This window comes from Mustela erminea, chromosome 18 (genome assembly GCF_009829155.1).
Source record: "Mustela erminea isolate mMusErm1 chromosome 18, mMusErm1.Pri, whole genome shotgun sequence".
Classification (NCBI taxonomy): Eukaryota; Metazoa; Chordata; class Mammalia; order Carnivora; family Mustelidae; genus Mustela; species Mustela erminea.
The window spans coordinates 13373813-13401492 of NC_045631.1; the positions used below are offsets into that span (position 1 = coordinate 13373813).

Below are 27680 nucleotides of genomic sequence, written 5' to 3' on the forward strand. Positions count from 1 at the left end.
ATGTGGGACTCGATCCCAGGACGCTGGGATCATGACCTGAGCCGAAGGCAGCTGCTTAACCAACTGAGCCATCCAGGCATCCCTGGGCGGTTGATTTTTACCTTAGACATTGTAACCTCTTGTCTTAACTAAATTAGAATGCTCAACAGAAAAATGACCGTTTCTAAAGACAGTTAATTTAGAAGGAGAAAGCAGTGCAGAGAATTCTTTCCTGTTCCCAATCCCCTGAAACACAAAGTTGAGGAGAATGACTTATTTTTCCCTAAGTTCTTTGTTTAAAAGATTACATTGAAATGATGAGTTAAAATTGCATGGAAGTCATTTTTGAAGGGGAAAAGGGTGTTTTGGGAACCAAACTCTAACTTTTGGAACCACTGTAACACGGCAACAACTTTCAGTCTCTTCCCAGGACGGATTGGCTTATATTGCAAACTGTATGTGTGTTACACATTTTCAGGTCACATCCCGAGTGTCTCCCCCTTGTTTCTAAATAAGCTTTGAACTTGTTACCGTGTGTGTGTGTGTCTAGAGGCCACATAACCCAGAGCACTGGCACAGAGAGGAAGGGACAAGACAGCCCCCATAGCATTGCATTTGAACACTGCGGAATAAAAGTTCTACTGTAGCATTCCAAAGAGGGGGGAAAAAAAAAAAAAAGAAAACCCATATACTCAAATTTGATGGAACCCAAGCCCCTGCCACCTCAACAGTATAAGCTGTTGAAAAAGTCAGTCTTCAGAGTTTTAAAAGCTGGCTGAAGGGAGCAGGCTAGCTCACCGAACCTTCCAGAAAGATTCTGCTCTGCTCTTCAGGCCTTGATCCTGGCTGGGCCACCAGGTTGACTTCCCTGCTCTTTTGGGCAAGTTTTGCTTTTCTGAAACTTTTCCAATTAGATTTTCCTTAACTTTTCTGGTGAACATATCCTTTATGATCTGGTGATCATATCCTTTAAGGAGCCGGTGGGGGTGAAGGGTCTTCCTTTTCTCCAGAGACGGGCCTGTGCGGTTTGTTTTCATATCTTAAGATCAGTATTTGTCTTAATATGGCTTTGCTGTGCCTACTAAGGAAATGTCAAGGAGGTGTAATTTGCTCTAGTAGATTATCAGAGACATTTTTTCATTACTGTTATCTTTGCTATTTTAAGACTCTAAATTGGTGTGAAAAAAGAAAACCACCAGTCCTTCCCTTCTGAGTAGGAAAAAGCCCATTCACCTCCCATGTGTCTCTTCTACTCACACACAGAAGATGTTACTTCTGACACTTCGGTCACCAAGTGTGGAGAGGTTTTGCCCTACACTTAGCAATTCTCCATGAGAATACCAGCTAGGTTTTTTATAGTTTAAATTCCAGAGAGAGCATCAGATTCCACAAATTAAGGGCTCAGTCCTAGAGATGGTGTCAGATCCCACAGATTAGGGGCTCAGTCCCACAAGACTGACCTCCCCTTCCCCCATGCCAACTGCAAGGCCAAGTTGTTGCCTGTGTCTCTGACTAATGTGCTGCAAATCAGAGGTCCCCAGGACCCACTCCTCACATTTGATTCATTTGCCAGAGCAGCTCACAGAACTCAGGAGAACCGTTCACTTACTGTTGGCCTCTTTATCGTAAAAGCATGTGATAAAGAGTACAGGCGGACGTCCAGATGGAAGAGATAAGAGGGTAATAGGATGTGGGGAGGGCTGTGGAGCCCATTATCTCTCAACAGGCACCAGTCTCCCAGCATCCCCACCTGTTCCTCTCCCAGCTGGCTGCTCCCCGAAGCCTCTGCTTTCTCAATTATTGACTCCATTCCTAGCCCCTCTGCCCCCACCTCTGGAGAATGGGAGGTGGGGGCTGAGAATTCCAAGCTTCTAATCACAGCTTGGTCTTCCTTGGCCTCTGCATCCAAGAGGCCACCAGGAGTCACCTCATCAGAACAAAAGATCCTAATGGAAACTTTTGAGCACTCTTATCCCTTAGGAATTTACATGGGTTTCAGGAGCCCTGTGTCAGGAACCAGGGGGCAGAGACCACTATACATATTTTCTGTTCTCTCATAGTCTTCTCGAACTCAGAAATCAGAGAAATAAAGAGACTGAGTCTTCTTGATGCCAGAGCAATTTTTTAGTAGCTATTATATATTGTATCATATTTGTTTAGTTTATACACTGCGGCTGGTTATTGAGCTGTTCATGTGTTTGTGTCTGCTTTGTTTCCAAAGGTCTCACTCATCTCATTACTATGGATTTACACCAGAAGGAAATTCAGGGCTTCTTCAATATTCCTGTTGATAATTTAAGAGCTTCTCCCTTCTTACTGCAGTATATTCAAGAAGAGGTGAGCTAGCTGAGACTTCTGCATTTTAACATCCTGTTTAAGATCGCAAAGATACAGTTCCATTTCCTTGGGCTGTCTGCAAAGGAGTAAAACTTGGTGTATTCTGCTTAAAGTACTATTTCCTGGGGGCCTGGGTGGCTCAGTTGGTCACCTGCCTTCAGCTCAGGTCATGATCTCAGGGTCCTGGGATCAAGCTCTGAGTTGGACTCCCTGCTCAGCAGGGAGTCTGCTTCTCCCTCTCTCAAAGAAACAAAATCTTAAAAAAATAGTAATAAGGTACTATTTACTTCACTAAGTGTAATTCAGTGTATTTTAAAATTCTCAATCTGCAATTTATTTCTTTTGCTAAGCTCTTAAAATTGCTGCGTTTTCCTTGGGGCTTCAGGTACCTAGAATTGGACTAGTTGTGGTCATGACACGTAGCCCTCATCCTTGGTCCATGCATGGATCTGGCCCTTGTTTGCTTATCCATTGCTCTGTCTCTCTGTCTGTCTGTCTGTCTGTAGTGGTCAGCATCTGTGACCCCCCTGCCCAGCAAGAACACTAGATGCGTCATAACCACTGTCCACTTGTGTGGTCCTTTTCCGTCGTATCCCCCCTGCCACCTCCCACCCAAGGGAGCCACTGTCCTGAATCTCCTTTCGTCGTCCTCTCAATTTCCTTTGTATATGGTCTTATCTTACATGTATATCCATGTAGAGCTACCATTCAAAGACAAAAACACACACAATATATATTTTTCAACTTTATAAAAAATGGGGGCACCTACGTGGCTCAGTGGGTTAAGCCGCTGCCTTCGGCTCAGGTCATGATCTTAACGTCCTGGGATCGAGTCTCGCATCGGGCTCTCTGCTCATCAGGGAGCCTGTTTCCTTCTCTCTTTCTCTGCCTGCCTCTCTGCCTACTTGGGATCTCTCTCTGTCAAATAAATAAATAAACACAAAATCTTAAAAAAAAAAAAAAACCCTTTATAAACGACGACTCAAAATGTGTAATTTGCGGGGAGTTTTTCACCTGAGGTGCCCTTAGTAAGCCGTGTTGTGTGTCCCAGTTCTGACTGCTGAGAGATACTCACCGTGCAGCTTTATCCCAGTATTTGTGAGGTTTTTGCCGTTGTGATCGTGCTTCTGCAGGCGCTCTTGTCCGTGTCTCCCATGGGATGTCAGCAGACGTGTGTCACTGTCGTAGCCCCAGTGGAGCATAGCTGGGAGGCATGGCGTGGGAGTGATGGATTTTCCCTGAAGCAGTTACGCCGGCTTACCTTCCCGGCAGCCGTGAAACAAGATGGTCTGTGGGTCCATACTGTGTCAACACTTTTCATTACCAGAATTGACGATTTTTGCCGGCTGATTGGCTCTGGCGTGGTGTCTTGGTGTCACTGCGTTGGATGGATCTCGGATGATGTAAGAAGTTGAGCATCTCCGCATATTTCCTGTTCTGGGAAAAGGCCCCGAATGCACTTCTGTTTGTTCCTCACTGGTTTTGTGTGTGTGCTTCTTTTCTGAGTTGCAGGCATCCTGGTTTTTAGTCTGGATTCTAGCCATTTGTTAGTAATTGGTCTCATAGATCTCTCCGTTTGCAGCCTGTAGTTTGCCTTAGGGAGTCTTGATGAGCAGACATAGTCAATTTTTTTTCCTGTGTGGGTGAAACCCATGTAACATACAGTTAAACAGTTTAAGACAAACAGTTCAGTGATATTTAATACGTGCAGTGTTGTACAGCTCCCCCCATCTAGTTCCAACGCTTTGTCACTCCAGGAGAACACCCTGTACTTGTTAAGTAATCACTCCCCATTTCTGCCTCCCCTCCATTTCCCTGGCAGCCACTCGTGTGCTTTCTGGCTCTGGATTTGCCTGTGTTGGACATTTCCCATACAGGGGATCATGCAATATTCAGCCTTTGTGTTCGGTTTCATTTACTTAGCTTAATGCCTTTGAGGCTTATCAACATGGTGACGGGAGTCAGGACCTCATTCTTTTTGACAGCTGAATAATATTCCAGTATATGTATGTACCACTGCTTATCCACTCATGTACTGATGAACATTTGGGTCGTGTTGTGAACAGTGCACTTTGCACATTCATATACAGGTTTCTAAGTGGACTTATGCTCTTATTGTGGATGTATCTTTCATTTCTTAGACATATACTATGATTAGAATTACTTGATTACATGGTAATTCTGCATTTAATATTTTAAGAAACTGCCAAACTGTTTTTCAGGGTGGTTGTAGCATTTACATTCCAATCAGGAGTGTATAAGATTTTCAGCTTCTTCATATCCTTACTGACATTTATTTTTTTATTATAGCCATTCTGGTGGTTTTCAAGGGGTATCCCCTTGTGGTTTTGCTTTGTATTCCCCTAAAGACTAATGATGTTGAGCATCTTTTCATGTGTTTATCGACCATTTGTATGTCTTCCTTGTGTGTTTTTAAAAAATTTTTTATTTAAGTAATCTCTACACCCATCGTGGGGCTCGAACTCACGACCGTGAGATCAAGAGCCGCAGGTAGATGTTCAGATCCTTTGCCCATTTTTTCATTGGGCTGTTTGTCTTTTTTATTGAGTTGTAGGAGTTCTTTATATATACTGGACACTAGTCTTACCAGATACATGATTTACAAATATTTCCCACCGTTCTGTAGTTGGTCTTTTTACTTTCTTGATAGATACTGTCCTTTGATGCCCTAAAGGTTTTAACTTCGAGGAAGTCCAGCTTACCTGTTTTTTTTTTTCCTTTTGTTACTCATGCTTTTGCTCTAAGAAAACACCATCAAATCCAAAGTCGTTAAGATTGACCTCTGTGTTTTCTTCTGAGAGTCTTACAGTTTTTGCTCATATTTAGGTTGACCCATTGGGAATTAATTTTTGTATATGGTGTGAGGCAGGGGTCTTCTTCGTTCTTTAGCCTGTGATACCTAGTGGTTCTAGATACCTAGTGGTTCTTGTTGAAAAGACTATTTCACCATTGAATGGCCTTGTTTAAAAAAAAAAATGGCCATAGATGTTTGTGTTTATTTCTGGTCCGTCAGTTCCATTCCATGGGTCTGCATATCTGTCCTCCAATAGTTAACCTTGGCCCTGAGTGGTAAAAAAGAATTGAAGTATTTTTGAAAGAGCTGTAGTCTGTTTTTTCTCTTTAAAGTTATACACGAGAAACATACAAGCTATAAAAAGTTCGGAAAACAATATAGAGTGGAATTTAACTGAGTAGGATTCCCAATAGAGAAAGGATCGGAGAACAACAGTAAGTGTGTTGTTGGGGCAGGAAAATGGGATCCGGCCAGAAAGAAGCACCAGAGGATGAGACTTGGGTATGTGGGAGAGCATGGTCCAGAGAACTATCCAGTTTTGGAAAATGGAGCAGTTGGTGTAGACTTTGTTTCTAGGACACGTCCGGTCACGGTACCAGGCGCCTTGTGTGTTGACAAATGGGAGGCACCTGTTGGCTGGCTGAGTCTGGGCTATGGCTCCCCTGGCACTGGTCCAGAGACTGGACTCCAGCAGCCCCAGCCGTGGCCCCTTTCTGTAGGCTTCTGCCTCTGTGCAAGGCTGCCTTCCACTCGAAAAGTCCCATTTGAGGCTTCCCTGTTGGAAAGGATTGAACTCTCAGGGTCGAACTCTCCCTCATACCTCAGTTGTGGTTCAGCAAGCAAGGAAAATGGTTCTTTGTTTTTGATGGCAAGTTGGCAGTGATAACGGCAGATGTAGTTTTAAGATTCTTTGTCCTTTATTCATAGTTATAAATTAGAACAGGCTATCAGAACTGAACTATTATATGGGAGCTCACTGTCAGAACTGAACTATTATATGGGAGCTCACTGTTCTAAAGGACTTTCATTTGCTTTGCCTTCTGCCATGTACTTGCTTTAGTAGGGCCTACCGTCCTGAATGGAAGATGCTGCCAGTGGAGGTTGGCGTTATTCACATCGTCAGGAGAGAAGACACTACGGGTTATAGTATGACACAGCGCCTTCGTGTCACTTAGTGATCTTGTTCTGCAAGAGTGACGCTCACATCTTCCGATTTGACAGCTCACACTCTGTTTCTCTTGAGTCGTCTGTGGCATTTCTGTGCTTTCTGGCACAGCTGGAAGGAAAGTCTAGATAATTGGATGCTCACGGCCTGGTGGCTTTGCTGCTCTCTCCTGGGAGGTTGGCAGTTTCTCCTGACCTCAGTTGCACGGTGGTATGCATGTCTGGGCATTGATTAAGTACAGGGCAGTGTTTTTAAAAAATGACTACGTATCACAGTGACAATCCTAGAAATCGCTGGTCTGCACCAGGATTTTTTTTTTTAAAGATTTATTTATTTATTTGAGAGGGAGAGAGAGACCACATCAGTCAGGGGGCAGGGACAGGATGGGGAAGGTGTAGAGGGGCTCAGTTCCAGGACCTGGAGATCACGAACTGAGCTGAAAGCAGATGTTAAACCCACTGAGCCACCCAGGCGCCCCTGCACCAGGATTTTTAAAGGAAATGATGAGGGGCGCCTGGGTGGCTCAGTTGGTTGGGCGGTTGCCTTCAGGTCAGGTCATGATCCCGGGGTCTTGGGATCGAGCCCCACGTTGGGCTCTCTGCTCAGTGGAGAGCCTTCTCCCTCTCCCTCTGTCTGCTGCTCTGCCTACTTGTGCTCTTTCTGTCAAATAAATAAATAAAATCTTTAAAAAATAATAAAGGAAATGATGAAGAGGGGGCTATAATTATATTTCTATGGTGTATGTAGAGATCCCATGCCATTCATTTTTTAAAATAGGAGCTCCTAGAGTTATCTTGTTTGTTTCTCTTTCTCTTTTTTTTTTTTTTTTTTAAGATTTTGTTTATTTGTCAGAGAAAGGGAGCATACAAGGAGGCAGAATGGCAGGCAGAGGTAGAGAGAGAAGCAGGCTCCCTGCTGAGCAAGGAGCCCGACGTGGGACTCAATCCCAGGACTCTGGTATTGTGCTCCGAGCTGAAGGCAGCGGCTCAACCGACTGAGCCACCCAGGCGTCCCGAGTTATCTTGTTTCTGATTCTTGAGTTGCTTTTGTTTTTTTTCCCCTCTGCATTCTTCTAAGTGTCTTTGTATCAAGCCACTGGCCGCATGGAAACGAGAGATGGCGGGGACTGAGAAAGCAGGGACAAGAGTAGGGGTGTACAGCAAGGCAACATGGTGTGTAAAGCAGTTTGATACTTTGTGGTTCCATGGTGGCCCTGCAGGGGATGATTACTAGAGTTAGGAAGCTGGGCTTCCAGGACATGTGGTGTGTTTTCCCCTCTGCGACACCGTCGTCTTTAAACAAGTGAAAAATGAAACTTCCCATTGACAGTGGCAGTGTAGGGACACACATGTGTGTCTGTAATAATTCTGACAATAGTGGTAAAGCCCTGGGTTCCCTGAACCCCCAGCCTGGTCCTGGGCCCCTCTGCAGGGGTAACCCTTGTTTCCAGCTTGCTTTGTGTCCTGTGTCTTCTCAGACCTTTCTCTTTGTATTTGCCTCCTTGTCTATATGGTTATAGATGTTGATGACGGTTTTTTTTTTTTTTTTTTTTTTAAAGTAAGCTCTGTCCCCAGTCTGGGGCTCAAAGTTATGACCCAGAGATCAGGAGTCGAGTGCTCTACCCACTGAGACAGCCAGGTGCTCCTGATTTGTGGGTGTTGTTTTTTTTTTTTTTTTGAAAAGCCAGTTGCTGTAGTGTTTGCTTTTCTGCAGCTTCTTTTCTTTGCTGTGCTGGTATGTGGAGGTCTTCCCATGCGAAGATATGTAGGTTTCTTGCTTTGTTTCTAATTGCTGCATACTGGTCCTCCGTTTAGATCAGTGATGTCCAGTAGAACTTTCTGTGATCATGAAAATGTTCTAGCAGCTGTCCAGTATGGTAGCCACTCGTCACCTGTGGCTAGTGTGAATGGAGAGCCAAATCATCTTCTTTAAGTTTAATTAATTTAAGTTTATATAGCTGTGTGTTTAAATGAGCTACAATTTTTTCAACCATTTTCCTCATTTTTTTTTGAAGATTTTATTTATTTATTTGACAGAGAGAGATCACAAGTAGGCAGAGAGGTAGCCAGAGAGAGAGGGGGAAGCAGGCTCCCTGCTGAGCAGAGAGCCCTAAGCGGGGCTTGATCCCAGGACCCTGAGATCATGACCTGAGCCGAAGGCAGCGGCTTAACCCACTGAGCCACCCAGGTGCCCCTGAACCATTTTCCTCTTGACTGGATATTAGGTTGTTTTAATCTTTCACTCTCTTTTAAAAATTTGTTTATTTGAGAGAGAGAGAACACAAGTGTGGGGAGAGCCAGAAGGAGAAGCAGGCTCCCCACTGAGCAGGGAGCCCGACACAGGGCTCAATCCCAGGACCCCAGGATTGTGACCTTAGCCACCTGAGCCACATAGGCGCCCCATAATTTTTCGCTCTTTTAAGTGAAATACTGTATTTTAAAAATTTATCATAAGGAGCACCTGCCTGGCTCATTGGGTAGAACATGTAACTCTTGATCTCAGGTTGTGAGTTCGAGCCCTATGTTAGGTGTAGAGATTACTTAAAAGAAATTATCTTAAGCAGAAATGCATTGAAAATTCTTGTACTTACCTCTCTGATTACTTATGCGAGTGTTTTTCTGAAAAAATATTAGGAGGTGGAATTGCTTGATTGAAAAGTATGTGTTTAAAAAGTATTAAAGTATTAAAATACTTTAAAAGATTTTGCAAAATGGCAATTTTCTGAAAATCTAGTATTTTTTTAAAAATTATTTATTTATTTGTTTATTTGATAGAGATCACAAGTAGGCAGAGAGGCAGGCAGAGAGAGAGGGAAGCAGGCTCCCCGCTGAGCAGAGACCCCCCCCCGATGCGGGGCTCGATCCCAGGACCCTGGGATCATGACCCTGGGATCATGAGCCGAAGGCAGAGACTTAACCCACTGAGCTACCCAGGCGCCCCTGAAAATCTAGTATTTTAACAAAAGCGTGAATTGTAGTTCTCGGAAGGGGCTGTAGGAGTGTATACTCCCGCTCACAGTATACAGGATACTGTCTGTTTCCCTGTGCTTTTCATTTTGCAAATTGAAAGACCGAAACAGTACTATGGTATTTGAATTTTTTCCTTTCTCAATTTCTAGTATGATCGAGCATCTCGTGTGTGTTTTCTGGGGGGGCATGCAGGAATTTCCCCCCATCGAAAGTCATGTTTCATTTTTCTGCCGTGGTTTTGAAATTGCAGCATGATGTGTCTAGGTTAGGTCTTGTTTTCATTCATCTCAGGAGTTACTCACTGGGGCCCTTTCATTCTCTGGGCGGTTTTTTTTTCCCCCCTATAATTTGAGTGTCTCATCCCTTCTGTTTTCTTATCTTTCCTTTGGGAGCTGTTAGATGTTGAACATTTTTTTTTTTAAGATTTTATTTATTTATTTGACAGAGAGAGAGAGCACAAGTAGGCAGAGAGGCAGGCAGAAAGAGAGAGAGGGAAGCAGGCTCCCCGCTGAGCAGAGAGCCCGATGCGGGGCTCAATCCCAGGACGCTGGGATCATGACCTGAGCTGCACGCAGAGGCTTAACCCACTGAGCCACCCAGGCGCCCCTCTTTCTTTCTTTCTTTCTTTCTTTCTTCTCTTTCTTTTTTTAAGATTTATTTATTTATTTTTAGAGACAGAGCATGATGGGAGGGGCAGAGGGAGAAAGAGAGAGAAACTCAAGCAGACTCTGTGCTCAGTGCAGAGACAATGCGGAACTCGATCTCACAACCTGAGCTGAAACCAAGAGTCGAACACTCACCCAGCAACACCACCCAGGCACCCCAAAGAGTCCTTTCTTTTAAAGCCTCCTTTTATTTGCTTTATTAACTGTTCCTTCGTTGTTACTTCTCTTGACTGGGTTTGGTGCTGTTTGGTGATATTTGGTGAGACAAGTCTGTAAAACAGTTTAGAAAGACTTCCAGCAAAAATAGGAAAAGTGCCTAAATGGAAATATGTTTTGCTGCTTTATTCCCTGATAGCCTTGGATGTATTAGGTTTTGCTACTTTATTCCCTGATAGCCCTGGATGTATTAGGTTCTCCCATAAAGACGTCCAATCCATGTGGCTATGCCGGAGGCGCCTGTATTAGATGTATATGTCCATTCGATGTATCCACTGCTTAGATGAGTCAGTTTTTTGTTCATTCACTAAGTATTATTTAGTACTTCCCATGTGCAAGGCATTGTATGAGGTGCTGAATGCTATTAATGGTTACGTGGAAAATCATTGATCTAGCCTAATTGTGAGAAAAAAGTGGCCAGGGTATTTTGAAGGAAATCCTATAATTTAGTGACGTGTTCAAATTTTAAGAATATAATTGGAAAATATGGCCAGGATGAAGTCAGGAACACCGGACTGGGACAGCTTTAAAAAGAGTTCTGTCTTCTCAACTCTTAGAAGTTGCTAATGGGTATATCTTCTGTTACGATCATTACTAGCACAGATCACTTCAAATGTTGAACAGGAAAAGACTCCAAAGTAGACTGACATTTTAGTTGTTTTCTTTTCTTTTCTTTTCTTTTTTAAGATTTTATTTATTTATTTGAGAGGGATTTATTGAGAGAGATCACAAGCAGGTAGAGAGGCAGGCAGAGAGAGAGGAGGAAGCAGGCTCCCTGCTGAGCAGAGAGCCTGATGCGGGCTCCATCCCAGGACTCCGAGTTCATGACCTGAGCTGAAGGCAGCGGCTCAACCTGCTGAGCCACCCAGGCGCCCCAGCATTTTAGTTGTTTTCTTAAGGGTTCTTCATACCTGTATAAAACCCCACCTTTGCGATTATCCTTTAACAAATTGGTTTCTTTAGTATGCCGTGACTGAGACCCAGTACTCCTTTGTATGGATGGTGCTGATTTGGAATTGGACAGTTACCTTGGATTCACGTTGGATGGGTACCATCCTGGCACTGGGAAATCCCATGCTACGGGTTCACGAGAGCACCTTCTGTTGACTTGATAAAAATGTCTTTATACCCTCATCATCAGCATTTGCTGATACAGATATGAGCTAATTGACAACGAGCCCTACTCTTTTGTCTTCAGTCTCTATGGCTCATACCCTGATAATACTTTTTCCTAGGTAGGGGTTTCTTCGTTTTCTGAAGGGGAAATTTACTTTGAACTTTTTTCTCTTTTTGGAAAACTTTCAAGTGGCCAGATGACATTTTTGAGTCCTGGAATGTTCCTTTTTATTGACTGACGGATGTTGGTATGAATAGCCTCATGGAGACATGGGAGTAATCCCTGACCTCTTGTCTGTCACAGATCCCGGATTACAGGAATGCGGTGATTGTGGCCAAATCTCCAGCCTCGGCCAAGAGGTAGGTGGGAGCTCAAGGCTACCCCTCGGGTCTGTGTGGAGAATCACATCCCCGATTGGATCCCAGATGCTCTGGATTCTACCTTAGTGGTTCCCAGTGGTATCTCTTGTTTTTATTCTATGGGCTAATAAAGATCATCTGCTGACTCCATTTTTAAAATGATGATTAATTTTCCTCCTCTTTTTTTTTTTTTCTCAATCCCAATCTGTGCCCAAAGACACCCACATGTCAGGAAGCCTGACCTAGTGCTTCTCTCATTTCCAGATTGGCGGTCACTGGTGGACCTTCAGCTCCAGGGTGTTAAAAACCTATGGTGTTTACAGTACCAGTGAATATACTGTGTAGTTGTTTTTTGCTTTTTATTACAAGAACTCAGTAATTTATTAACAGAATTGTAGCCAGCCGAGAGGCCACTTATTGGTATGTGTTAAAAAGTGACATTTTACAGAACAAAAACACCCTGAGGCATACAAATAGGGCAGTGCTGAGAGTTACAGGTAACCTGGAGTGACCAATGAATCAGTCAGAATATTTAAAGTGGTTAGGGATTGATAGCATTTCATTTACTCAAGTTTTCTGGAGAAGCCACTTTGTTGGGAAGGGAGAGAGCAAAAGCAAATGTAGGAAGAAAGTCTTTTTCCTAAAAAAACTCCCCCTTTTCTGCTTTTTTTTTTTTTTTTTAGACGGGGAGAGGTTGTCGTAGGGGAGAGAGAAAGAGACTTGTAAGCAGGGTTCACGCCCAGCACAAAGCCTGACCCGGGACTTGATCTCATGATCCTGCGATCATGACCTGAGCTGAAATCAAGAGTCAGATACTTAATGGACTGAGCCACCCAGGCACCCCTAAAAATGCTCTGAAAATCATGTCCCACGATTGAATGCTTTTGCTAGCTGGATCCCTGTGCACCCTTGGAGAGCATAAGCAAACATAGAAACAACCATCCTGGGCCCCACGGACTGTTAATATTGAAGAATGAGGGAGAGCTTGCAGACAGTAAGCCAGTGATTTAAAAGATATTATAATACGTAGTTTTCTGTTATAAATGACGAAGGACATTTAGGAGATTAAATAAATTAGGCCAGCATTTGAGATAAAACCATGAAGTTGCTGTGTCCAGTGCAGCCGAGGCTGTGCCCATACCATACGTCCTTCGAGAAGCTCAGTCTGTGGAGTTTTGTATCGTCTATTTGATGAAGTCGTAATCCATGACTTGTTTTAGAATCTAAAACTTCCAGATGCTTCTCTGAGCGTTGTGTTGGATCAATTTTGTTTTTTTTTTTAAGATTTTATTTATTTATTTGACAGACAGAGATCACAAGTAGGCAGAGGCAGGCAGAGAGAGAGGCAGAAGCAGGCTCCCTGCTAAGCAGAGAGCCCCATGCAGGGCTCGATCCTAGAACCCTGAGATCATGACCTGAGCTGAAGGCAGAGGCTTAACCCACTGAGCCACCCAGGTGCCCATGCTGGATCAGTTTTAATGTAGTAATTTGTTTTTCTCTGATACACGTGCTTTCACTTGCCGTTAAGGTAAAAATCACAGAAGGTATAATTAATCATTTTAAAGCCTGCAGTCTGTTGGCAGTTAGTGCCTTCACAATGTTCTGCAGGCACAGCCTCTCTTAGGTTTCAGAGCTGTTTTATCACTCCAGAGAAACACTCCATACCCATTAAGAAACACTGCCTGTGACCCTCTCTCCCCAGCCCCTGCCAACCACGAATCTGCTGTCTGTCTCTGTGGATTTGCCTGTCCTGGACGTTTCATATAAATGAAGCCATGTTATATGTGGCCTTTTGGGTGTGGTTTCTTTCACATAGCCTGCTGCTTTCCAGGTTCATCCACACCGTAGTGTATATCAATCAGTCATTCCATTTTACAGCTGAAAAATCCCCACAGTTGGGATAGACCATACTGTTTATCTGTTCATGTATTGAAGGACATTTGGGTTGTCTCCACCTTTTGACTGTTACAAAGAATACGGTTGTGAACATTTATGTACAAGTTGCTATGTTGATGTATGTTTTCATTTCTCGTGGATGTGTACCAAGGGTCGGAAGTGCTCAGTATATGGTAATTCTATGCTTAAGTTTTGGAGGGACCGCTGAACTACAGGGGGTACCATTTCACATTCTCTTCAGGGATGTACAAGGGTTCCAGTCTCTCCACATCCTTACCAACACGTATTTTCGCTTTTATTAATATTATTGTTGTTATTATGGCCATCCTAGTGGGTGTACAGTGGTCCTTCACTGTGGTTTTGATTTGTGCTTCTCTAACGATGAAGGATGTTGAGCGTCTTTTCGTGTGCTCATTAGCCATTGGCATATCTTTGGAGAAATGTCTGTTCAAGTCTTTCGCACATTTTTTAACTGGGTTGTTTGCCTTTTTGTGGTTGAGTTGTAGGAGTTCTTTATGTATTCTGGGTACTAGGCCCTTATTGGATAGAGGATTTGCAAATATTTTACCCCATTCTGTAGGTTATCTTTTTTTTCTTTTTTTTTATTTGACAGAGACCTCAAGTAGGCAGAGAGGCAGACAGAGAGAGAGAGAGAGAGAGGAGGAAGCAGGCTCCCCACTGAGCAGAGAGCCCGATGTGGGGCTTGATCCCAGAACCCTGGGTGGTGGTTGTCGTTGTTGTTTAATTTTAGTTATTTGTTAGAGAGAGCGTGAGAGAGCACAAGCAGGAGGAGCAGCAGGCAGAGGGAGAAGCAGGCTCCCTGCTCAGCGGGACTCAATGGCAGGACCCTGGGATCATGACCTCACCCAAGGGCAGATGCTTAACCATCTGAGCCACCCAGGTTTCCCTCTTTTACCTGTCTTAACAGTGTCCTTTGACACACAAAAGTTAATTTTTATGAAGTCCGGGTTAGCTATGTTACTGCTTTTGCTTCTGATATCATATTTAAGAAGCCATTGCTAAATCCAAGGTTATTAAGTTTTGCCCCTGCGTTTTCTCCCAGTGGTTTAGTTTTAGCTGTTATGTTTAGATGGTTGATCCATGTTGAGTTCATTTTTATATATGGAGGGAGGTGTCGGGTCCCAGCTTCTTTGTTTCCCACGTGATTATCTGGCCATCCAACACCATTTTTTGAAAAGACTGTGCTTAGCCCCTTTGAATGGCTTTGGTATTCTCATCCCAAGTCAGTTGGCCATTGATGTTTGTGTTTATTTCCGGATTCAGATCTGTTCTGTTGTCTGAATGTCAATACGACAGTTTTGATTACTGTAGTTTTGTAGTGAGGATCAGATCAGAACACCCACAAGTAGGTGGATGTGGGAGTACCACTCCCTGTGAATCCTCTGCTGACACCAAGTGGGGAGTGGCCTTGTCACCACGGGGCTGGTGAGAGTCCTGACTCCATGAGGCCTCCCCTGATACCACCTCAGAGGGGAGAGGGAAAGGCACCTTCTACTGCTGAGTGGGGTTGCAAGTCCAGGGTTCACTCTGCACTGACCATGGGGGGTGGGGGATCATTACGGCTCGGTAGGGATGAAAGTCCCAGCTCTCTACTTGGCCTTCTCCTAAACCACCCCATTGGAGGGTTTGGGGCTCATCATTATAGCCTGGCAAGGGAGGAAGGGTAGACCCCTTGCTTAACCTTTGCTATGTCAGGAGTGGTGTAGCTGATTTCTGTGGCGGTTGGCTGGAGAAGGGCAGTCAGTGTGGTAGAGTTTTCTGACTTGGGAGGCTGCCCCATCTCAGCGGAAACAGAAGTAGCTTCAGTAACAGAAGTAGCCACAGGGCATTTTGATACATTTTTCCCACTAAATACCCAAAGAATATGATGAATTTTCTTTGGTCTCGCCCCTATGGATAAGCTTCTCATAACTTCCATAATACTTACTTTACATCTAATTCTGTTTATTGATGAGATTGTATCACTATGGTAGCCTTTGGCTCCATTTATTTGGCTTTTATTAGCACGGTTGACTCTTGAGCAACACGGGTTTTAGGGCACCACCCCCCCCATGCTTCAAAAATCCACACATCACTTGTCACTGCCCCAGAACTTAATCAGTAATACTGAGAGCATAAACATTCGATTAATGTCTATTTTGTTGATTGTATTGTATACTGTATTCTTACTGCAAGTAAGGCAGAGAAAAAAAATGTTATTAAGAAAATCATAAGAGAAAATACACTTATAGTATTGTATCGTATTTATATATGTAAAAAAACCCACCTATAAGTGGACCCACGCAGTTCAAACCTGTTATTCAAGGGTCAACTGTACTACAGTGTTTGTCATTTTTTTAAAAGATTTTATTTGTTTATTTGGTGGTGGGGAGCACAGAGGGGAGAGTAAGAGGGAGAAGCAGACTCCCCACTGAACAAGGGGCCTGACATGGGGGTGGATCCTGGGACCACGAGATCATGACCTAAGCCGAAGGCAGAGGCTTCGACTGAGCCACCCAGTCGCCCCCAGTATTTGGCATCTAGCCATTTGTGTCAGGTTTGATGAGGCCTGAGAAGATCCCCCAGGGAGGTTATGTGTAGTGTCCAGTGTTTTCGCTACTATTGTGGACAGAGTGTGTGTGTCCCCCCAAAATTCATCTTGAAATCCTAACCCCCATTATGATGGGATTAGGAGGTGAGGCCTTTGGGAGATGATTAGGTCATGAAGGTGGAGCCCTCATGTCTGGGATTAGTCGTCTTGTGGGGAGAGTGAGATGCTTGCCGTGGCTCTCTGCTGCATGAGGGTACTGTGAGAGACAGGGGGCCGTCTGCAAACCAGGAAGCAGGCCCTCGCCAGGCACTGGCTCTGCCATGCCCTCATCTGGGGCTGCCAGCCTCCAGAACTGTGAGGAATACATTTCTATGTCGAAGCACCCTTAGTCTGTGTTATTATGTTAACAGCAGCTGGTATGAAGACCTCGACCTACCTCATCTGCTCTTCTCTGGCATTTATGATCTCTCACAGATGAGAGGGGTTGAAGAAAGTGATCCACGATGATTCAGCTGCATGTTGTTTCCTGGAAGACAGTGGCAGCGCTTGTCACTTCTTAGGGTATTTTCCACACCCGTGATTAGGGATTTGGGTGTTGGCCAAGTAGGATTGAGACTGACTTGCCCGTCCGTCCACTCAGGCATGTGTCAGTGCTGGTTAGACTTTGAGAAAGAATAACTTTCTGGGAGTTAGATCTGGGAGAGCTGACACTCAAGTCAAAACTTACTTAATGCTAAAGCGACCGTGACTGGGCAGTGTTGGGGTAAAGAGAGAAAAACAGAATAATGGAACAGAATCAAGTCCAGAAACAGACCTGTGCATATCTAGAATGCTGGCTTCCAACAAAGCTGTAAAAGCAGTATAGTGGAGAAAGGGGTAGTCCTTTTCACAAATGGTGTTGGAATGATTGGATGGACAAAATAATGATTTTGAGTCATATTTTCCTTTTCACGAATGGTATTTGAGTGATTCATGTATAAAATGATGATTTTGAGTCATATTTCACATCATATGCAAAAATCAACTAAAAATCCTGTAACTAAATGTGGAACCTAAAACCGTAAAACTTATAAAGGAAAACGTGGGAGAAAAATCTTTGTGACTTTGGTTGGACAAAAATTTTTCATATTTTAATTTTTAAAAAAAATTTATTTATTTGAGAATGAGAGGAGAGAGGTCAGTGGGAGAAGCAGACTCCTGCTGAGCAGGGAGCCGGATGTGGGACTCGATCCTAGGCCTCCAGGATCATGACATGAGCTGAAGGCAGTCGCCTAACCAACTGAGCCACCCAGGCCCCCCCCCTTTTTTTTAAAGACTTTTTATTTATTTATTTATTTGACAGACAGAGATCACAAGTAGACAGACAGGCAGGCAGAAAGAGAGGAAGGGAAGCAGGCTCCCTGCCAAGCAGAGAGCCCGATGTGGGGCTCGATCCCAGACCCTGAGATCATGACCTGAGCTGAAGGCGGAGGCTTTAACCCACTGAGCCACCCAGGCAGGCACCCCGTGAGAAAAAATTAATTAAACATCATCAAAAGTAAAACTACTCTTCGGAAGACATAACAGGAGAATGACAGAAGAAGGCACAGATTGGGAGAAAGTATGTGTAAAGTATGTACCTGATATCAAGAATTTATATTCAGGGCACCTGGCTGGCTAAGTGGGAAGAGCATGTGACTCTTGATCTCAAGGTCATGAGTTCAAGCCCCATGTTGGGTGGAGACATCACTTAAAAATTTAAATAAATAAACGTAAAAAAAAAAACAAAACAAAACAACTTACATGCAGAAGATATAAAGAATTCCCAAAAGTTAGTAAGAGAACTAACAATCTAACTAAAAAAATTGGCAAAAGATAAGCAGACCTTTTATCAAAGTATACATTTGAAGGGCAAATAAGCACATGAAAGTTGTTCAGCACCGTTTGCTATGAGGGAAACCCCAACGGCAAGCACAGCGAGGTACCACTAGGCACCATCAGAATGGAAAGCATTTGAAATCGGCCACATCGTGTATCGGTGAGAACATGGAGGCCCTGGGACCCTTGTGCACTGTGCAGGGAGTTGTGAAATGGTATAACCACTTTGCAGAAGAGTCTGGTGTTTTTTTGGAGAGTTAAATATATGCCTTGCGCTATGATCCAGCCATGCTACTCCTAGGTCTTTAACCAAGAGAGAGGAAAGCGTGAATCCATGCAGAAATCTGTACGTGAATGTTCAAAGTGGTTTTGCCGTAGTTCAGAACTGGGAATAACTCAGAAATGTATCGCATAAGTGAACAAGGTCTGGTAGACCCCAACCACGGACTGTTACAGTGTGAAGGGATAGCCTGTTGCTGTGCCATATAATGTGGTTGAATCTCCAAAACGTTATCCTTAGTGAGCGAAGTTAGACAAGAAACGACGACAGACTCCAATTCCACTTACGAGGTTCTAGAAGGGGTCAGACTCTGTGCCAGAAGGTAGATTATTGGTGGCGTGGTGCTGGAAGGAGTTACTAAGGGGCACAAGGACGTGTCTGGCATCGGTAGATCTTTTCATTGTCTTCATCATGTTGATGGCTTGCACGGATGTGTGCGCACATCAGAGCTGATGAGACTGTACAGTTTAAATACATACAGTTCATCGGGTCTCACTTATAGCTCAGTAAAACTTAAAAATTGACGCTTCCGACTTTGAGGAGTATTTAATGCCCTTTGCCTCCTGTGGCTGGTTCTCACTATTCAGTGGGTGGTGAGGTTCATTAGCAGTTAGAATGGGGGAAGATTCGGCTTAGCTCAGTCAGCCAGCGCAGATGCATCTGGCCCACTGAGCGCCCACGGGGCCGGCCACTACCCAGCCACTGCCGTGCCTGCAGCCAGAGGGACATGCTCATCACTGGGGGTACCCATGCTTTGTCCCCGATCCCAGGACTTGAAGATCATTTTCTCTTTTCACGAATCCTCTTGGAAACTGCACTGGATGCCTGTTCTCGTATGTTCTGCCCGTGAACGTCAGAAAACGGAGGCTGCGTGCTCTCTGAACCGTGTCTCGTGCTCTCCTGCAGGGCGCAGTCTTTCGCGGAGCGCCTGCGACTGGGCATCGCAGTGATTCACGGAGAAGCGCAGGACGCCGAGTCCGACCTGGTGGATGGACGACACTCCCCGCCCATGGTCAGGAGCGTGGCTGCCATCCACCCCAGCCTGGAGATCCCCAGTAAGTGTGCTGGCCCCTCTTTGTTACTTTCCTCTTTGCTTTCAAGGCTGCCTGAACGTATTGTCTTCCCACTGTGAATGTCCCCTTCTCTCGTTTTTTTAAGTTGGCAAAAACTGATTAATACCCCATCATTACAAGTGCATTTCTGAAGCCTTGTGGATCGTGGAGCCTTCTAGAAGCAATTTGTATGATGATAACAAGAATGAGGAAGAGGCTTAGTTCTGCCATTTCAGGGAATTTCATCCATTCACTCAGCAATAGATCCTTGAGGAGTGTTTAACACAAGCAAAAAATTGTGCATATTACCCACCAATAGTGTTACTTTGAATGCAGAATATGGGAAACGTCTAAATGGCTTCGCAGAGGGTAGGCCCTCGTAAGTTATCTTGTATCAGCACAAGTAAATATGCAACCCACTGAAATAGTTAAGCCTGGCTGAATACAGGAGAAAAAATGGAATATATGGGAATTGGCAGAATACAAGAGTGTATCCCTGTTCTTGTATGAGGCCCCAGAGGGAGTACGAAAGGTGGCAAGATGGTGACACGGTGGGGCAGTTATGTGTGAATTTGTTTCTGTTTTAAGACACTTCCTTCGTGCTTTACTAACATTTTTTGAATTAAAAAAAATTCTGCCTTTGCATCTGTTGGGGAAGAAAAACTTGTCCTCTGTCCTCTTTAGATTCAGACTTAGGGGCCTCAAATCTCACAAGAGATAGATGAACGCAAGAAAAGACAGGGTTTAGGATTGGGGGGATCTTACCAGGGGAAGCTGGCAAACAGGTGACTTTTAGAAGAGATGGAGGGCCATTAGCACAGAAGGGAGTTGGATGGTTTTGTGACCATGTCTGTCTGGGTGTGGTGCTGACTTCTAGTCTCGGCGGTAAGTTAGTTTTCCCTGGTTGTTCTTGGGAGGGGATTTTTGTTTTTTAATTTTTTTTTAAAATTTCTTATAAACATATAATATATTTTTCCCCCAGGGGTACAGGTCTGTGAATCGCCAGGTTTACACTCTTCACAGCACTCGCCATAGCACATACCCTCCCCAATGTCCATAACCCCACCCTCCTTCTCCCAACCCCCCACCCCCAGCAACCCTCAGTTTATTTTGTGAGATTAAGAGTCACTTATGGTTTGTCTCCCTCCCGATCCCATCTTGTTTCATTGATTCTTCTCCTACCCCCTTAACCCCCCATGTTGCATCTCCACTTCCTCATATCAGGGAGATCATATGACAGTTGTCTTTCTCCGCTTGACTGGGAGGGGATTTATGATATTTGAATTCTTTCGAGTTTTTTGGGGGAGCTCTGCTTTTCAACCGGAAGGGGTTTCAGGAGCTCCTGTGCCTTCAGCTGAGAATAATTTTCATGCCACCGTGGCATATTCTGCAGCCCTTTGGGGTCTTGCTTTGCCCAGGAGGTGGCTCATTTGCAAATAGAGAACACTTGAGAGAAGGAAAACTGTACTGGGGCTGCCGGGAGGAAGCTGAGGTTGGGACCGCGCCTGGGGATCTCGGTGGGCTGAGGTGGAGAGAGCCAGCATCCAGAGGTCGGTTAGATCAGGGAGCCAGGACCGCCTACAGAGGCAAGAGGGCAGCCTCTGGGGGCAAGGGCTGGGGCGTGTGTCCAGCCCCGGTGTGACCAGGAAGGACATCGCCCTGACTGCTGGAAGGTCCTTGGGGAAAAAGATGGGGGTAAGATGGCAGGAATCTGCTGGAGGGGATGGGAGGGTTTTCAATGCCAGGTCTTTAACTTGCATTACAAAAGGCTGCGGAGTTCTCTGGAGCTGGCGCTGTGGGTATCTTCAGTGTCTTCTGAAGTCCAAGCCTGCGCTGGGTGTTAGATTGCAGGGAAGAGAGGCAAGAGATAGGGATCTGGGAGGCTGATAGAGTTACACAGATGCACCATGGGAGGGCTTTGACCTCGGGCTGGGCTGGGCTATGCTGTCCTGTCCAACCCAGCGGCCCCCTGTCCACTGGAACGGGGTGAATGGGAACCGGGTGTGCAGGGAATGTGAAGGGCACGCACTCTGGGTGTGAAAACCGTAGTGTGAAAGATCTTTATTAATCAGTTTTTTATTGAGTCCCTGTTGAAATGATTAATTGACATATTGGATTAAATAAAATGTATTCTTAAAATTAGTTTCACCTATTTCTTTGTGCTTTTGTAATGTGGCTGCTAGAAAATTTAACATGACATCCATGGCTTCCATTTGTGACTTAGCATATATCACTGCCCTGGGAGTCTAGCAGTGGGCTTGCTGGACAGGAAGGCCTGTGCTCTCCCATTTCATCTTGGGAGCTGGCGCTCTCCCACTGTGCTGGGAGTTTAAAGAGGCGAGGGGGGGCACCTGGGTGGCTCAGTCGTTAGGCGTCTGCCTTCAGCTCAGGTCATGATCTGGGGGTCCTGGGATGGATCAGTGGGGAGTCTGCTTCTCCCTCGGACCCTCACCCCGCTTGCGCTCTCTGTTTCAAATGAGTAAGTAAATATCTTTAAAAAAAACAAAAACCAAAAAACCAAAAACGAGGAGAGAGAGCTGGGGCTGGAGCCAGGGTTTGGGATTTGCTAATCAGGCCCTACATTAGCGCGTGCACCTCGCTGCAAGGCTGCTGGGCACTCAGGCCTATGGCTGGCCTTGCCTTCAGAGCCACGTCTGCTCAGTGAGGGGCAGTGTCAGGCAGCCCTGCAGGACTCTACAGGGATGAGCCCATTCCCTGAGCTCCGGACAGAGGGGAAGCATATTCCCATTCAGCTTTGCAGTAACGTCAGCTATGTTCAGGATCGTTTCAGCAAGACGAAGCAGCTCCTTTTAACTTCTGGGCTTTAGTTTTAAGTACGGTCTTAGCCAGTCATTTCTGGGCTGGAGAGATGGAGCTACGGATCTCCCATGTAAAAACAAGGGGCCAGGGCTTTCTGACATTTCTTTTATGTTTCAGCTTGTTTCATCATGATTGTAACATTTCTATGTTTACATTTTGACTCAAGCAGTGAGAGGATTTGGGGGAGAATATACCAGGATTTGTTGAACTTCTTTTGCACATTCGCTGGCCTGGCCCTCTAGACTTCTTTAAATTGGTAGCAAGTAGATGTATGCAAATAGACATATGGAGGCAGTAGAAAGCATTATTCCTCTGCCGCTTCACACGTATATTTTGAGATTGTGATGATATCAAAAGATTTTAATATTCAGCATTATATTTAAAAAATTAGTTGTATTTTCTGGTTTCTTACAGAAAGAAAATGCCAACTAAAAAAGAAAACAGTACTTTTCCAGAATAGGAACACATTATATAAATTATTCAAAACATTAGAGTGCGTAAAGAAAGAAAACGTTCATCAACACTAAATCCAGACACACAGCATTTTTACCTTCTGCTGGGGCTCTTCCCATGGTTTCCTTCCTTGGGTTACAGAGCCGTGGTGCCGACAGGCACAGATTCCATAACACACCTTCTCCCAGGTGATTGAAAACTTGCATGAACAGCAGTTTTAACGGCTGTCGAAAATCCCATCTGCGGATGTGGCTGAAACCTAAGCCCAGTCAGGGTCTAGCAGGTGTGTGTTTTCACACGCAGGTGTGTGCCTTTTTTTTTTTTTTCCCTAAGATTTTATTTATTTTAGAGAGAGTGAGCGGTGAGGAGGAGCAGAGGGAGAGGGAGAGACTCTCCAGCAGGCCCCACACTGATTGCGGAGCCCCATGCGGGGCTTGATTTTACAACCCTGAGATTATGACCCCAGCCAAAGCAAGAGTCAGATGCTTAGCCTGCTGAGCCACCCAGGTGCCCCGATGTTTGTACCTGTCCTTTCCCAGTGTAATATTTCAGTGGATGTGTGTGGGTAAACTCTTGCTCTGTACCTGGGCTTATGCATGAGATTTATGAATTCAAAGGTAAGACTGTTCATACGGCTCTTTGTCAGGCTGATTCCCTAAAGGCTACACTGTTGTACTCTTTTTCCAGTCCTGGGGTCAGGTGCCTGGGAAAGGAAGTGTGGAAAGTGTAAAAAATTCAGTTTGGGGATTTATCTTGCTTTGTTTGGTTTTACATTTCTGTTGTCCTTCCCCCTTTTCTCCCCCCTCCCCCCGCCACCTAGGATCACATGACATTTAATTGTCCTATGTCTTTAGCCTCCTTCAGTCCACAGCATTGGTTCTCAACTGGGGTTGGGGGGGTTGCCGTGGATTTTGTCCCATTGAGCACACTTGGTTGGAGATGTCTGCTGACATTTTTGGTGGTCATGATTGAGGGGACCAAGGATGCCATAAATATCCCGTAACACAAAGGACAGCTCCCACCACAAAGAATGATCTGACCCTAAATGTGACTGGTGCCCAGGTTGAGAAGCTCTGATCTGGAGTGCTCCTTCTTTTTTCCTTTGGTGACACTGACTTTTCTTCCAGAACTGTAAGTGAGGGATGTCTGGGTGGTCAGTTGGTTAAGCATCTGCCTTCGGCTCAGGTCATGATCTCCAGGTCCTGGGATTTGATTCCTGCATCATTGGGCTCCTTGCTCTGTGGAGAGTCTGCTTTTCCCTCTGCCTGCTGCTCCCCTTGCTTCTGTTCTCTCTCCCTGCCTGACAAATAAATAAGTAAAATCTTTAAAAATAAGTAAAAAATAAAAATTGAAGTGAAAGTCACATAATAGTTGTTTTAAAGTATACAGTTCACTGGCATTTAGTACATTTGCAGTCCTGTGCAACCCCCGTATCTTTTAAGTTTCAAACATTTCATGACCCCAGGGAACACCCTTACACACTGAATGATCATGCCCCACGCCCCTTGCCCCCACTAATCTGCTTTCTGTTCTTATGACTTTGCCTATTCCGGACATTTCATGTAAATGGAATCATCCAGACTGTCTTTGTTGTTCATTCATGTCTTTGTGTGTATCGGGACTTAATTTCTTTTGATGGCTGAGTAATATTCCGATGTGTATGGATATGCCGCAGTGTGTTGTGCTTTCATCTGCTGATAGACACTGGAGTTGTTTCAACCTTTGGCTGTGAGGCTGTTACGTTTTTGTTCACGTGCAAATTTCTTCCCGACCTGATTTCATTTCTCCAGAGTCTATACCTAGGATTACAGTTGCTGGATCATATGGTAATTTTATGTTAACTTTTTGAGGAGCTACCCATCTGTTTTCTATCACAGCTGTACCATTTGACATTCCTCCCAGCAAAGGTTAAAGGTTCTGATTTCTCCACATCCTTACCAACACTGTTTTTTGATTAAAAAAAAAAATTTTTTTTATTTATCTATTTGACAGACAGAGATCACAAGTAGGCAGAGAGACAGGCAGAGAGAAAGGGGGAAGCAGGCTCCCCGCCGAGCAGAGAGCCCGATATGGAGCTTGATCCCAGGACCCGAGATCTTTTTTTTTTTTTTTTTAAGATTTTATTTATTTATTTGACAGAGAGAGATCACAAGCAGGCAGAGAGGCAGGCAGAGAGAGAGGAGGAAGCAGGCTCCCTGCTGAGCAGAGAGCCCGATGCGGGGTTTGATCCCAGGACCTTGAGATCATGACCTGAGCCAAAGGCATGCTTAACCCACTGAGCCACCCAGGCGCCCAGGACCCGAGATCTTGACCTGAGCCGAAGGCAGAGGCTTTAACCCACTGAGCCACCCAGGCGCCCCAATATTTTCTGATTTTGTTGATGATCATCTGCTTGGTGGGTTAAAGGGTACTTTGTTACAGTTTTGACCTGCATTTCCCTAATGGCTCATGATGTTTCATCTTTTCATGTGCTTGTCCATTTGTGTATCTTCTTGGGAGAAATTTCTGTTCACATTTTTTGCTTATTTTTGAATTGAGTTGTTTGTCCTTTTATAGTTGAGTTGTAGTTCTTTACATATTCTGGACACTTGACTCTTAGTCGCAAATATGTATGTTTTCTTTCATTGTGTAGTTTGTCTTCACTTTCCTGATGGTGTCCTTTGGTGCATGGAAGCTTTTAATTTTGATGAAATCCATTTTTATCTGTTTTTCAGTCTATTGCTTGTCTTTTGGTGTCTTAGCTAAGAATCCTTTGCCAAATCCAAGGTCATGAGAATTTACTCCCATGTTTTCTACTTAGAGTTTTATAGCTTTAGCTCTTACTTTTAGGTCTTTGATCCATTTCGAGTTAATTTTTCAATATGGTGTGAGGTAAGAGTACAACTTCATTCTTTTATATGTGGATATCCAGTTTTCCCAGCACCACTTGTTAAAAACTGTTTCCTTTTCCCATCGAATGGCCTTGACACTCTTGTCAAAAATCAATTCTAAGTGTCCCTCAGTGGTTGAATGGTTAAAGAAAATGTGTATATATATAGTGGAGTATTATTCAGCTGTCAGAAGGAAATCCTGCCATTTATGGCAACATGGATGGACTCTGAGGATGTTGTGCTAAGTGAAATAAGTCAGAGAAGGACAGATACTGTATGTTGTCACTGACATGTAGAAGCTAAAGGAAAGGTCGAACTCACAGAAACAGACAATGGAATGGTAGTTGAGAGGTCCTGGGGGTGATGGATGAAACGGAGTTATAAAATGAACAGCTTCTGGGGACTCTAATGTGCATCATAGTCGCTGTAGTTAATAATACTATATTATTTACTTGAAAGTTACTAAGAGTAGATTTTTTTCTTTTTAAAATTTTACTCATTTGGGGTGCCTGGGTGGCTCAGTGGATTAAAGCCTCCGCCTTCAGCTCAGGTCATGATCCCAGGGTCCTGGGATCGAGCCCCACATCGGGCTCTCTGCTCAGCGGCAAGCCTGCTTCTCCCCTCTCACTCTGCCTGCCTCTCTGCCTACTTGTGATCTCTCTGTCAAATTAAAAAAAAGTTTTTTTTTTTTACTCATTTATTTGAGAGAGTGAGAGCACAAACTGGGGAGAGGCAGGCAGAGGGAGAAGCAGACTCCCTGCTGAGCAGGGAGCCTGTTGCGGGGCTTGATCCCAGGACCCCGAATCATGACCTGAACCAAAGGTAGATGCTTAACTGATGGAGCCACCCAGGTCCCTCTAAGAGAGTAGATCTTAAACATTCTCACCACACACACACAAAAATGGTAATTATGTGAAGTGATGGGTATGTTAACTCATCTTATTGTGGTAATCATTTTGCAATATGTACATGTATCAAATCATTATGTTGTACACAGTGTTATATGTCAATGACATATCAAGAAAGCTGGGGGAAGAATCGATTGTAGATGTTTGGGTTTATTTGTGGACACTTGGTTCTGTTTCATTGATGTGCTTATCTCCATGTTTATGCAAGTACCACATTTGATTAATTGCCTTGTAATAAATTCTGAAATAGGGAAGTATGAGTCCTGCATCTTTATTCTTTCTTTTTAAAAGATTTTTCTGGCCATTTGGGGTCCCTTTTATTTTGATATTTTAGGATTTTGGGGTCAGGTCGTTTCTGCCAGAAAAGCAATTGGGATTCTGCTAAGGATTGCATTGAATCTGTAGATCACTTTGGGGAGCATTGCCATCTTACCAGTATTAATGCTTTGATCCATGAACATGGGATGCCTTTCCATTTATTTATGTTTTCTTTAATTTCTTTCAGCAGTGTTTTATAGTTTCAGTGTACAGGTCTTTCACCTCTTTGGTTAAATTTATTTTTAGGGATTTTATTCTTTTCACTGCTTTTACAAGTAGAGTTGTTTTCCTAATTTCTTCTTCATTGCTCATGTGTAGAAACAACTGATTTTTGTGTGTTACCTTGCAGCTCTGGTGAATTGGTGTGTTAGCTTTGGTAGTTTTTTGTGGATTATTTGGTGTTTTTTGTTTTTTGTTTTTTAAAATATTTTATTTATTTATTTGATAGAGAGAAAGATCACAAGTAGGCAGAGAGGCAGGCAGAGAAAGAGGGGAAACAGGCTCCCTGCTGAGCAGAGAGCCCGATGTGAGGCTCTATCCCAGGACCCTGAGATCATGACCTGAGCCGAAGGTAGCGGCTTAACCCACTGAGCCACCCAGGCGCCCTTCTTTGGTGTTTTTTTATAGGTAGGATCATGTCATTTGCTAGTAGAGATAGCTTTACTTCTTTCTGTCCGATCTGGATCCCTTTTATTTTTTTTTTCTTGCCTAATTACCATGGCTAGTGCCTCCAGTATCGTGTTGAGTAGCAGTGGTGAGAGCAGGCATCCCTGGCTTGTTCCAGATGTTAGGAGGAAATTTTCAGTCTTTCATTAAGTAGGATGTCAGCTGTGAGTTTTTCATAGTTGCCCTTCAGGTTGAGGAAGTTTCCATCCATTTCTAGTTTCTGGCCCTTTTTATCATGAGACCTTAACTTTTTAAAGGCTTTAATATAGAGATTTTTGTGTGTGTGTTTTATTCTGACCAGTGCTGATTCCTAAGGAAAAGCCCCCAATCACAGTTGTTGGCGATGTTGGAGGAAGGATCGCCATCATTGTGGTATGTAGATCTCTC

General features: G+C 44.2%; 1 protein-coding gene across 3 annotated transcripts in view; it reads left to right on the plus strand.

Moving 5' to 3' along the window:
* The window catches only part of PRPSAP2 (phosphoribosyl pyrophosphate synthetase associated protein 2), a 48586-nt gene that overhangs the window by 12868 nt on the left and 8038 nt on the right, over positions 1-27680 (plus strand). For all 3 annotated transcript variants that reach the window (XM_032319586.1, XM_032319587.1, XM_032319588.1), the window contains 4 exons: positions 2201-2316; positions 11567-11622; positions 19113-19261; positions 27595-27665. In XM_032319586.1, the coding sequence (XP_032175477.1) occupies positions 2201-2316; positions 11567-11622; positions 19113-19261; positions 27595-27665 (392 nt within the window). The remainder of the gene's footprint in view (positions 1-2200; positions 2317-11566; positions 11623-19112; positions 19262-27594; positions 27666-27680) is intronic.